This window comes from Ilyonectria robusta (genome assembly GCF_021365365.1).
Source record: "Ilyonectria robusta strain PMI_751 chromosome Unknown BGZ61scaffold_24, whole genome shotgun sequence".
NCBI lineage: Eukaryota > Fungi > Ascomycota > Sordariomycetes > Hypocreales > Nectriaceae > Ilyonectria > Ilyonectria robusta.
Window position 1 is genome coordinate 147,914 of NW_025764458.1, and position 12,624 is coordinate 160,537.

The window sequence follows — 12,624 nt, forward strand, 5'->3', positions numbered from 1 at the left end:
GCATGTACCCACGCGCGACTACGTCAGTTAGTCTTAGACGGTACGGACCCCACCCACTCCGTGGACGGTACCTCGTTGACCCTCAGTGGAGCTGCTGCGGCTTCGTTCCTGCATTGCTCAGGGAGCCAGTCCCTCGCAGGCCAGCCGACAAGGGGAAAACTGGGCTAGAAGTGGTGCCTCGGTGCAAGACGGCAAGGCCTATAGGCCCTGAGCAAGACGCGGCCGGTATCACTGCATGCTCTGCTGCTCCTGGATGGTGCTTGGTACGGCACCCAACTAACTCGATGAGCCAGCTTCGAAACAAAACCCACTTGCTGATCCTTCCGATGCCTGTTGTTTTGATGGACACTTACCATGTCTTGCCTTGCCTGTCTTAGCCTGCGGCACACAGCAGCAGAGCTTGGACTCTCTGATGGCATCGCGATTTATGTAGTACATCCCGTACCTGCGCCGCTGTGGCCGCTCGATCCTGGTCCTATAGGGAAGCCTCCTAATATGCTCCTCAGCCGTGGTGCTTTGGGATTCCGTCTTCTTCTCTGTCATCAGGTGGTAGAGAGCACGCCAGTCTTAGCGGTCGATCGACGCATATTGAACCGCCCAGCCATCGGCACCGGGTGTCCCTTCTGTCATTGCTTCTGTCGGCTTGACGATTTTTTCTTTCTTTTTTTAACTTTGCCTTTCCGAGTTTGCCTTTTCGTTTCCTGACGTGTGTCGTGTGTGTGGGTGTTTGCGGCATCCACCACCACCTCGGTCTTGTTGAGACGCGGCAGTGCCGCCCTCTAGCAAACTCACCCGTTGCTTCTCTGAGTTGACGCGCGCAGTCGCGCAGTCGCACCACAACCAACCTCAGGTCGCCTTACCGGGACTCCAACATCGCATGAGACTTCGGAAGCCGTACGGAGTACAGTGTCCCCGTTGGCCGTCTGATCGATCCCTTCCTGCTAGGCGGGCCCCTGCTGCGACCTCCCCCCAGATTCCCGGGGTTGTGTCCGTCGGGCTAGGCCAACCCAACCACGACGTTCCGGCGAGGGTTCCCCTGGACCAACACCCTAGTTCTTCCTAGCCCCCAGCTCCAGGCTTGTCTAATCTTGGGAGGGTACCAGTCGCCTTGCCCCCAAGATTGCATCAATCTCTTTGCTCCCAGGCCATCTTATATTATACGTAGCTCCGTCACCTTGCCCGTCCTGGTTCCTCCCCCACCTTCTTCTGCAACGGGATCGATCTTGGTCTGCCTCCTCCTAACCTTTCGCCTCTCTCCTATCGCATCTGCGGCGTCGCAGAACCTCTCGTTTCCTCTCACTGCTCCTCAGATCAACATAACAACACATCATCAACTCTGGATCTGGATAATCGACTATTCCCTAGAGGGCACGCCTCGCCGTCGCCCTCTGCCTCTTAGAGGCCCCCCGAGACGCCGCCATGTGGGCTTCGCATATGCCTTACTACTCAGAATATCACGCCGGACGTTCAGAACGTGACGCCAACCCCCACGCCCTTTCTAAACCGACCTTCCCTACTATATCTGGAGACGTCCCCAACGATATGAACAACACCAACAACGACAACAGCACTGGTGACCTCGTCCTCCCGCAGCAGTCCCCTCGCAACATGTCCGAACTCCTGGAGCCTGCCATTGATGGTCCTCCATCGCCGGAGAGAATTCGCCAATTGAACGCCCAGATGAAGCGAGCCTCTCATCTCAATCGGGGATACGGTCACCGTGCTGCATCGTCAAGCGCATCATCGTTACTGGTTACGGAACGTGCTATCTGGGAACAGACAATGGATAACATGCCCCTTTCTCGTCGCTCTTCGAACCGGTCTGCTGCTAGCAGAAGCCCCTCCCAGGATCGACCCGATAGTGTGCAAGTTATGGGCAAGAACATCTTTCACCGCCGCGCCAAATCAAGCAAGTCTGGAAGATCTAAGCGCGAGAGCAGTGCCCACAGCTCGTCCGGAAGTTCACTATACTCTACTGAAGCACCCAGCGAAAGCTCTCTAGCTAATCTCAAGGAGACTTTCATGCCAACCATCTTTGCCCGCCGCAAAACCTCTCGGGATGAGACGGCCATCCAGCGGAAGATTCAGATTTCTGGACCGTTCAATTTCCAACATGTAACACACACTCCTCGTGACCAGATAGCCAGCCTCCAGCGTGGCAACCGACAGGAATTGATGGCAGAGCTTTCGACATTGCGTGTCTCGGGCCCAACAAGCGCTCCTGGCGCCATCAAGGGATCTGACGGACAAGAGGCCTATTTCCCAAACTTCTCATACGAGAATGTTGGCGGTCAGGATGCCGCAATGCCCCGTCCCCCTCCGGTGCCCCGCCAGTCTGCACTTGTATCCGGAGCTCGCCGCTTAATGAAGCATGCCCGGTCACAGGAGCAGCTCCGAGCCAGCCCGCCCCGACCGCCAGTCCGGCCCCCGAGATCCCCCATTGAGCAAATTGCCTCTCCTGCTTTTGGCCCAGTACCGCCGCCGCGAGTTTCGAGCCGACAGTCTATGCACCGAAATGGCAGTCCAACGTCGGATCTGGATCGGCCGCAGACCAGTGGTGGCTTCCGCCGACCTCAACCCTTCAGCCCCGAGGAGAGCCCGGACGAGCTCCCGACGACGTCTCATGGTTACATGCCTGAATCTGATTTCATGCCCGTCGACGAGACTCGATTCTCGCATGCCCTGACCACCCCCGACGATGCTGCTTGGCCTTTGACCACCCCTGGTGGTACATCATATGAATCGCCCCTAGCGGATGTGCCAGAGGAAGAGGAGCATTTCGTTTTCACCCATCGTCCGCGGGCCAGCCTTGCCAGTAACACCTCATCCCTTCGAGCTAGCCAGTCTGTTCCGGCCCTTCGCACCATGTCTCATCGGATGAGTGGGGCCTCGGATACCCTGGGACCCTTGGAGACGTCTATTACCCACCGCGCGAGCAGAAGCGGGCAGCTGGATGGCAGTGGGCCGGTATCGCCAATCAGAGAGAGTTGGGAGGATGACATCGACTACTGCTACGAGCATGAGGCTGATGCCAACTTCAACTACGAATGGGAGCGGCCGTCGTTGGATGTCGGACGCGAGAACATGGCGCCCCCTGTTCAGGTGGCTCTGGCTCTGGTGAATGATGAGCTGAGTGAGGCGCCAAGCACCAGCACTGATCACTCATCGCCCGGTATGCTGTCCGCGTCCCGTCACGAGGTCCCGGCTCTAAGCCCTGCTAGTCAAGCATCCCCTTTCGTTGGCCATGAGGCCACAACCCCCCTTTCAACAACGGCAGTCAAGAATAACTTCTCGCTGCCGCGAGGGGAGAGAGTAAGCCGACCGCCTAATCTGAAACACATCCGCTCCGATTCTCGTGCCTCGAGCTTCAAGGAGTGCCACGGCTTCACGTTGTCTCCATCGCTGCTTATCCCTGGTGACTATCACCACCAGATGCTCCTCACAGAAGCCGAGAAGCTGGAATATCCCAACGACGACGAGTTCCGCAACAAATTCTTCAAGTCCAATGCTTTCTACGAGGACAGCCTCGAAGTGGCGAACCAGGCGTCGCCTTTCATGCTGCAGCAGCGAGCCAGCGTTTCAACAACGGCCACCAACTCGACAACCATCTCTGACTCCACCGGAGAGCGTCATGTCTCGACCAACTCGACCTGGACAACCCTGACCCGGCTCACTAGCAGCACGTCGCTCAACAAGATGGCAGGGTCCTGGTCGGAGACGACGGGCGACCGCGTGCCGGGAACCCACCTCGCCGACCCACACGAGGATAGCGACCAGGAGGCCGAGGAATCAACCCCGCCCGCGTCCCAGGATAAGGATACCGTTCCTGAGCTTACGCCTTTCCCGTCGATGCCGGTAGGAAAGCGGTCTTTGCACAAGAGCCACGCCAGCGAGTCAATTGTCAGGGACGAGATGCCGCCCATGAAGTCCCCGGATCCTACCAAGACTCGTCGGCCTCGTGCCAGGACGACAAGTATGAGCGCCCAGGCACCCCCTGTCGGACAGTACGCTCTTTTCCCCCGCTCGTATATCAAGGGCAATGGTGACCGAATCTAAAGTCATCCGGTTGGGTCTATGCTGCAATCATGCCATCTTTGCTTTTACTTGTTTTTTTTAGGCGCCCCTGCGCCGCACGCTTGCAACATGCCCTAGTTGCAGCATTTTGACGCATCACAATGCTAGGTTCCCCTGGCAATTGGAGTGTACAATTATGCATCTTGGAGCACGAACGCTTCAGTCAGGTTAAAAAAAGAGACCCCTGGTCTGTGTATCGTACTTGTACACCATCACCAACATCCTCTGTGGAGGGTCACATTCATGGATGGAGTTTTTGCGCGCATTCTTTTTTTTTGTTCCAGAAGGCGTCGCATCACCGGTCGTTTTGTTGTTTATTTTCTTTGTCTTTTTTCATACCAGGTGGTACTAGAGGCGTACTCGACATGGCAGTTGGGACATACTGGGGGGAGGGGATCAAAAGATAAAACCCACCATTCATTGGGGGTTTGTGTTTTATTTGTTACACGTTGCCCTGGTAGGGCGGGTAGAGACAGGGCATTGGTTAGGGACGCAAACAAGGAGAAAGCCCTGGCCTAGACAGATGGTTTGATTCGGATGGATGGATGGGATTTGACGAGTGATGGATTACGAACTTCTAGAGAAACCAGCAGCAAAGCTATCTGTACCAACGCCTCTGAGGGCGACTAGCTTCAAGTCGAGATTGCTGGAACTTGCAACTACAATACAAAGAAAGAAGAAATTAAATATTGAAGTGCCTCTGCATGTGATCTGTTAATGACAGTGCCCTTGTCGAATGGATGGGTTTGTGAACGAGGTTAAAAGCTGCGTCTCTTTGGCTCGCTACGATTGAGGGAGGGTGGCTACTTTTTTTTCTCTCACTTTTGCGACATGAGCCATACATAGTTGGAAAATCAGTTCTGAATTTGGATCTCTGCGTCTATGTATGTCTTTGTTGAGTCTCCTGCAATGAAACGTGTTAATGTAAGCAACACATCTTGAAACAAAACTCTACGTAGCTCGCTCTCTACCCACCATTTAGCGACCAAGAAACCCAAGAAACGAAACAAAAACCAACACACAAGAGCCACCAGCGGAAACAAGAAGGAAGAAATGACAGGCAGAAACGTAAACGGGAAAAAGAAAGCTATTTTAGAAGCAAAAGTCCAACCCCCCGTCCATGTCCCCGCCTCAGCGTAGCACTGGATGCCCAGATCCCCATCCCCAGTCTTGTGCAACTCCACCTGTTCGTGAAAACGTGCTATCTGAAGCCTGTTCCTTGCAAAACCTGGACCCTTGCCTAATTTCCTTTTGAAGTAGAAGCCTTGAATATAAACCGGCAAACGAATGAATTTGAATTTGGGAGCTGAAAGTTTGAAAACGGAGCGAAGGGTAGAGGGGAGTAATTGACGTAACTTTACATCCCAACAGTTCGTGTCATTCATTTTTTTGGTGTAGATTTTCGTGTCGTGCAAATTATAGCGATCGAAGTGCGCTTATTTTGGCTCGTCGTCATCGTCATCGTCCATGCTGATGCTGAAATCTAGTGGTGTGTCGTGACCTGCAGACATTGTGCCTTCACCCTCCGAAGCAGAGTTCTTGAGTTGATGCAGACTTCCCTGAAGCTCGTTTTTCTCGCGCTCGAGCATATCGCGCTCTTGCTCGAGTGTTTCGATGTGCTTGCGGGCCATCTCGAGCACCTCGCCCTTGCTCACCCGCCTGTCGCCCCAGTCAACGGGTCCGCCGCCATCGGAGTCCTCGCCGTCACCGCCCGTGCGGATATTCTCAGGGAGGGCATTGAGGAGTGACTCAAATTGGGCGTTGAGGCGGTTTCGGTACTGCTTCTCGACGAGGTTGTGGGAGGCGCGGGTACGGCGCTCTTCTGGGGTGTCGGAGGGCTTGGTATAGCTGTTCTTGGAGGTGCGAGAGGCGCTGCGGAGCTTACTGAGACGGCTGGAGGTGGACGACGAGGAGACATTGGAAGATGCCATGGAAGTGGCCTTGGATGCGGCACTGGCTCGGCTGTTCTGGGAGGCAGAGCTGGGGCTGCCAGCATCGGGGGACGTCCTGACGCTGGCGTCGCTGGACTTGCGAGCGTCCTTCTTCTGTCTTCTGGGGCGGGGAGCCTTCTTGGGACGGGAACCTTGGGCACGCTCGGTTTCTTCCTGAAGTTCATCCAGATCGGTCCAGGGATTGGTTGAGATCTGAGCCGCCGGGGTAGTTACCGTTGGAGTGCTGCCGTCGCGGTGGCCAAGGCTCTCGTCCCAGGAAGTGCCGAATCCGTATTGGCTCTGGGAGGAATGGATGCTGGAAGGAGAGACCAGTGCATTTCCATATCCCAGAGTGGCATCGGAGACGGTCGGCGAGAGGTGCGCGTGATGGGGCATTGGGGGTATCATGGTCCCGGGCACCTCAAAATCGAACGGAGTCGGGTTCAGCGCCATGGAAGGGTGAGCGACGCCATACAGGCTCCAATCCACGGGCATCGAAGAGACCGCCGGCGCCATAGTAATGGGAGTTCCATAGGTCGCAGGCGCCAGAGCTGCTGAGCCGTGAGGGTGATGGGCGTGTAAGTCGCGGGCGTGTAAGTCGAGCACGCCTGGATGTTGCGGGTGCAGGAGGGGGCGTGATGCAGCACGTGACGGATCGAGCTGGGGATGGCGAGTGGGGAGGTGCGGCTGGGGCGGCGGCGCCACGTGGGAAGCCACAGAAGCAAGGGAAGGGTGGCGCGGGTCGACTGGGTTCGGCAGGTGCCGCTGTGGCTGGGCGCTGGTGCGATTTGGCGAGGAAATGGGCTGTTGTAGGCGGGCTAGATGTTCGAGATGGGGCCGGCCGGTGGTGTTCGGGGTCGCATCGAGGCGTTCTTCGGAGGACGCTGGGGTCGGAATGGGCATGGCAATCTGTTTTTGCGTCGTCAGTGACCGAAAAGTCTAGTTTCCTCTCGTTCCTTCTCGCGTGGCCCTCGTTCCTCCCTTGAACGCGAGGGGTTTCTCTGGTTCCTTCCCTCTCGCTCTTCCAATCACTGCCTCGATTCCTGCTCCTTCCCTCTCGCCTGACATGGGTCTCGCGTATCTTTACCAAACTTTCTCTTTCCTCCTTCTTCTCTCCATTCATATCCCTTTCTGTGTTTTGAGTGGTTGTTGTCTCCCCCGGTTTCGTCATCGTTGCCACTGTTACCACCGCCGCCGCCGCACTATCACCCTCCTCCCCATGACAATGGCAGCTCAAGCCCGGCAAACTAAGCCAGATGGATGACGGACAGCCGTCTCTCCGTCCTAGCGGCCCTCTCCGTCCCGGGAGAGCAGCAAGACAGGAGGTCTGACTCGCACGAGGATCCAAGGACTCTCCTGCCCCGGGTTCGAGATTCAGCCACTGAGCTGATGTTCGTCGAACGACGCCATGTCTCACTATTCGCAACCACCCACAGTTGCCAGACAGCCAACCGCTGGGTCGACAGCCATGTAGTCAACGTCCCATGTCCCACGAGGCCCCTCCAAACAAGCTTCCGGGTCTTGGTAACCCCTGACATTCACTGGCCTCACGCGACGCAACAAGGAAATATCGGGTGCCGGCGTGCTACGTACCTCGGGCTCGTCGATGAGGAAGTCATAGAATGACGCATCCCCGGCGTGCTCCCCCGCCATAGTAAGGTCCGGGTAAGGTGAGGAGTGGGCCGTGGAGTTGTCGCTTGCGATGAGTCGATGGCGCTTGCGATGATGCTTACTCGGGTCCGGTCTAGAATCGGGCGACCTGCGTGGTCCGAGCCTCGTCTCGTTTCGTGTGCGTGTTCTCGTGTCGAGGTCGTCCTGGTTGGTGTTCCACTGGCTGGTGTTCCTTGTGGATGTTGTTGATCCTGACCTTGATGCAAACCCTTACTTCGAGGACGCGGGCTTGGTTTCTTCTTGTATCCCTCTCGGTCAGACCAAAGCTTCCGGGGCGAGACACGGCTTGCGACCTGCAGATGGCGAGAGTTTGCTTTGCGTCGGCCAACGGATATCCGTCCGCCTCAAGTGACTGGTCTCCAGGGAGGGAGGGAACCGGTGGCTTTCTTGTTCCACGCGGCTTGGCTTGCGCTTGAGCTCGAGCTTGGAACGCCTTGGTTGACTCTTGGTCAACTGGATTTGCGCGGCCTGAGCCAACGCCGGCGCCGCCTTCCAACTTACGCCCCCGATCCGGGAAGCCGGCAGCTTATACGGTGGGATGCCGTTGATTCGACGTCACCGGAGCTTGCTGGAGTGTTCGAACGCCACCCGCACAGAGCCGCATCGGTATCGGTCCAGCGATCGTGCTCTGGCCCTATTGCTCCTAGGGAGTGGGCTATGCTGGTGTCTCGTGCTGCCAGACACCAGGTCACCCCACTGAAAAGATTTCTCGGCACCACGAGACAGCGTCAAGCGACACAATCGGATGTCTTTCCACCTAGATGAGCGGATGGGTCTACCGATCTGTTGGGTAGTGCCCCCTTGAGCCCTGGTGCCTCTCTGCCGTTTCTCGACTTGTGGTCGATAGGATGTTGCTGTTGATGTCAGATTGCATGCTGGGTAGGGTGACTTTTCCATCGTCGGCACTCACGGGATTCACCTGATCTCTCCTTCCGTCTCTGTCTCCCCTTCTCCTATTCTTTCTCCTTCTCTCCAACACGTGCTCCTGTCTGCCCAGACTTTGACGAGTCACCTCTGTTGCTGGTCCTGGGTCGATAGCCCCTTTCTGTCTCCTGTTTCCCCTTCTATTGTCTTCTCCTCTTTTCCGAGAAAGCTGAGAACCGAGGTCGAGTGACTGGTCACGGGGTATACCCAATGGTAACCCAGAGCTTGAGCAGAGTGGCTCGAGCCCCTGATGACAACAATCCTCTGGCCGTCGCCTCGCTTGTCTCGTTTGGGAATCAATGTCGTGGATTCTCCGGTGTCAAAAAGCTAGGGCTGGGGACTGGGCTTGGGGACTCTTTGGGGTCAAGCGAGACCGACCCTCTATTTCTCTCACGTGAAATAGCAACTTCCAATGAGAATAATCGACATGTACTCAGAGCCTGTGGCCGCGGCCGTTACGGCTGTTACAATTTGATAATACCCAGCGGATGGATAACAGGGGAAGCCATGAGTGGGTTCGAGCTGACGTCTTGCCGGACGGAATCCGTCTGTCCAATTGCAATTTGCAAGGAAGTCGGATGTATGAATTGAAGTTGGTGCCGAAAGACCCCGCCCTTACCGCCCAATACCCAAGTCCCAGGACCAAAGGGGCGCTTTGGGACCTCTGCCCGTCCTCCAACCTAGGTCATGTAGGCGAGGGTGGAAAAAAGCTTGGGTATCCAGGCTCATTTGAGGACTGATCGGCAGCCAGAGGGCCCTGCCCATCCAGGCCATTGGATGCCTTCGTCCGAGAAGCCTTACGGCTCACATGTCAAGTGCGGGACGGCGCATGGCGAGCGTGTATAAGTTTCCATGGCATGGCCCCTTGCCCCTCCAGCCCCCGTCTCATGCGATATCATCCTGGGACATTCTGACTGCTCAGAATCGTGATCTTCCCTCCCCCGTTCCCGGGCACCGGCGGGCGGTGGGGAGATGGGAAGGAAGGGGGAAGGAAGGGGGAGGGGGAGGGGAGTGGAGGGGTGAGAAGAGAGACGACAAGGCGGAGCCTGTTATCTTTGTCTTTCTCACTATTCAGGGTCCTTGCCAAGGTGCGTCAGCCTAGTTGTCCAGCTTCTGGGTACGGCTGGTCTGGTTGGTACGATTGGTACGGTTGGGCACGGCTGGGGGAAGAAGGGCGGGCCACCTGGCTGGCTGAGGAAAGATGAACCGGGACCATGATTTTAAGTCAGAAAGCTCGGGGAAAGGGGCCGGCCTTTTGGAAATGGCAATCATGACGCCAAATGACACCACTCAAAGCCCGGCCAGCCGACATCTCCAGAAGATGAGGTGAGTTTCCAAGAGGCCAAGAGCAAGTGAGAAAAAAAACAGCAACTACCTGGGTCACTCTTCAATGTGGTGATGAAGGTTTTTTAACCTGTCAACTGCAGCCGCTCTTGTTTCCGGCTGACGATATGCAGGAGACGCATTCGTCCTTGTCCACCGCCGTCATTGTCCCTCTTCTGGCCAGTGGCAATGGGAGCTGATGGGTGGTCTGATCCTGCATTTGCAACCGAGGAGCGGGGGCGTGGCTGGCGATACCGGGGGCCCTCCTGGACATCCCTCCCGGGTCTCCTCCCGCGTTACCTACTACGTAGCGGATGGTGCGTCCAACAACAGACCTAATCACGCACACCCCGGGATGTCTTTGGGGGCGCTGGCGCCGTGAGCACATCCCATTCCCGAAGGCCGCTGACTCTCGTCCATGCCCCCGCCGGGCGGGACGAAAGTGTCGAAAGCGGGTGCTGTCTCTGCGACTAACTCTCTTAGTGCCTTTTCATCTTGTCTTGGGCTGAGTTGGGATGCCGCCGTTGGAAAGAGGGCCGCAACAGGGCAGTCGGTGTATGTTCTCTGGTGTCAGGGGAGCGAAGCGGGATGGGATGCGGGCAACGGTTTTTTGTGGGTTAGTGTGGCACACTCTTGTTTTTTTCTTCTAGGACGGACGAATCGACGTCATTGTTACCTTCGCCGTCATCGTGTGGTTCCTTCCTTTGCGGCTGGTGTCTGTCGTTGGTGTCGTCGTCATGGACCTGCTGTTGGTGCTGCCCTTGTTGGTACCGACCTTCTGCTGTAGCGCCATCTGGTGATACTCGCCCCGAGGTGTTTACAGAACTGCCACCTAAGATTCCACTATAAGAAGAAGCGGGCAATGCAAAGCTAAATAAAAATGTTTGGTATAGAAATTTTACTATCAATTGCTGTATCCGTGTATCTAAGGGATTGCGATCCCTTGCTGGATGAAAGTGGACGCGGAGGTCCCAGGTGCTGCACCTGCGAGGCACAGCAGAAACGGGCACAGCAAAAAAAAAAAGGCACAGCAAAAAGAGACAGCATAGATGCTCGACCCCAACGGGTGGGGGACGCAAATACGAGGCGGAGAATTGAGCAGAGCCGCCTGGGGGCTGGTAAATGCAGCCATTCAGATTGGATGGGCGGCTGGGAGTGCTAGAAGCGGATGTTGATCTGCGAACGCTTTGCTGATAGTAGAGTGAAACCTATAAGGCCAAATATCCTTTTCAGCTACATCATCGGCCTCAATCGTTCCACTCAGCTCCTCAGTCCAACTGCCGCCAAAGTCGAAGAGTAACCTTTGCGTCGCCCGTGTCGCAATGGATCAACGCACTCGAAGCCTTAATATCACCCCATATAGCCCCGATTCTGTGCCGTAGACTGACATTCCCGCGAACCTGTCATGTCCACGTCCCCCTGCGCACCTCGGGAATTGCAGAGGCGTTCTCGAGCCGCTCAAGAGTGGATAGCTACCGGTTTTTTGACCTTCGGATGTGCTCCCATGAAGCATCCTGTCACTTTTTCTTCCGAGGGTGTCTCAATGCGATCAAGGAGCTTCGGTATACCGATAGGGGGCATAGCCGAGGATGTACCAGTGATTTTACAGGCGACTTGAATCCCGTCTGTCCGGCTGGGGGATATAGGCCATTGCTAACATTAGAACACATCGCTTGTTCCCCTAACCAAGACGTGAGCAATGCAACTATCAACCCATAATTTTTTCGAGGGCCTTGGCATCCTTGGGTGGAATCTTGGGAGTACCTCGTTTCCACTAACATCGAGTCAGGTAAAGATTTCGAGAATTCGAGAATTCGAGAATTCCAACTGGAGCTCATCCGAGGGGCGTGCCATCCTGAACGCCAGGATCAACACTCTACAGGGAATGGGTTTCTTGACGCAGCATGTCAATTTTGCATTTGGGCCGTTTCAAAGCGAAAACGAAATTTCATAACGGGAAGGGGAGAGAATGAAAGACCGGGGATGGAAAGAGGCCGGGCATTGAAAGAGGCCGGGGATGGATGTAAGTGGCGGGGCGAGTCCGTCAAACCTGGGCCGTCTTTCACACTCAAAGATTGACTCGAGGATCATCGGCAATTGGGTCGGCTCCGTCGACATCACCAGCTTTCGGTGGCGGCGTAACGTCTCCCGATAAATGAGTACATGTGTATCCCGTGACTGCACGCTCAGCGGATCAATCGAGTGACATGATGAGCTGCGCGACGCTGCAGCGAATGGACAGCGGGACGCAGTCGCCACGATGTGGTGCTCGGCCCTCATGGCATGAGACGCTTTTTTTTTGGTAGCGAGGGCGTGGGCATTTTTTGCAGTGGTGTGTCTTGCGACATCGAGTTCCGAGAGCGAGATCCAAGCGTATCTGAAGGCGCGAAATGTGAGCTGTAACAATATGGGATGGCGTGTCTTGACTAACAGCAAATTAAGTTGATTTTACACGGTGCGGGGCGCAATATATGCACGGGCTAGATGCTGGTTGTAAGTGACAGGTAATGTGACGAGGAGCAACTCCAGTGCACTGTGCTCAATCGCGTGTACGGTAAGGTAGGTAGCTATAGTTAGATAGGTACCTAGGTTAGAGACTATGCCAATGGTTTCTCGAGCGGCCCCCAAAGCCAAGGACAACTTTTGCACCTTCGCACGCTCCCCCCCCTAGTATCCATCCTCAGAGCAACCTCATAGTCCG

General features: G+C 55.8%; 3 protein-coding genes across 3 annotated transcripts; 2 read left to right on the top strand and 1 right to left on the bottom strand.

Moving 5' to 3' along the window:
* Positions 1–1,434: 1,434 nt before the first annotated feature.
* BGZ61DRAFT_363928 (uncharacterized protein) lies at positions 1,435–4,056 on the top strand (the record flags this gene model as incomplete). Its single annotated transcript, XM_046241471.1, has 2 exons — positions 1,435–2,199; positions 2,296–4,056. 2 exons carry the CDS (start codon positions 1,435–1,437, stop codon positions 4,054–4,056), a joined length of 2,526 nt encoding a protein of 841 aa, XP_046098569.1.
* A 1,110-nt stretch (positions 4,057–5,166) lies between these two features.
* BGZ61DRAFT_111375 (uncharacterized protein) lies at positions 5,167–7,909 on the bottom strand. Its single transcript, XM_046236934.1, has 3 exons — positions 7,599–7,909; positions 5,467–6,914; positions 5,167–5,370 (listed from the first exon to the last, which is right to left on the bottom strand). Exons 1-2 carry the CDS (start codon positions 7,656–7,658, stop codon positions 5,511–5,513), a joined length of 1,464 nt encoding a protein of 487 aa, XP_046098570.1. The 5' UTR covers positions 7,659–7,909; the 3' UTR covers positions 5,167–5,370; positions 5,467–5,510.
* Positions 7,910–9,408: 1,499 nt separating this feature from the next.
* On the top strand, positions 9,409–10,723 carry BGZ61DRAFT_483156 (uncharacterized protein; the record flags this gene model as incomplete). The annotated part of the gene is made up of 4 exons (XM_046249458.1): positions 9,409–9,688; positions 10,058–10,301; positions 10,407–10,539; positions 10,574–10,723. 4 exons carry the CDS (start codon positions 9,409–9,411, stop codon positions 10,721–10,723), a joined length of 807 nt encoding a protein of 268 aa, XP_046098571.1.
* Positions 10,724–12,624: the final 1,901 nt, after the last annotated feature.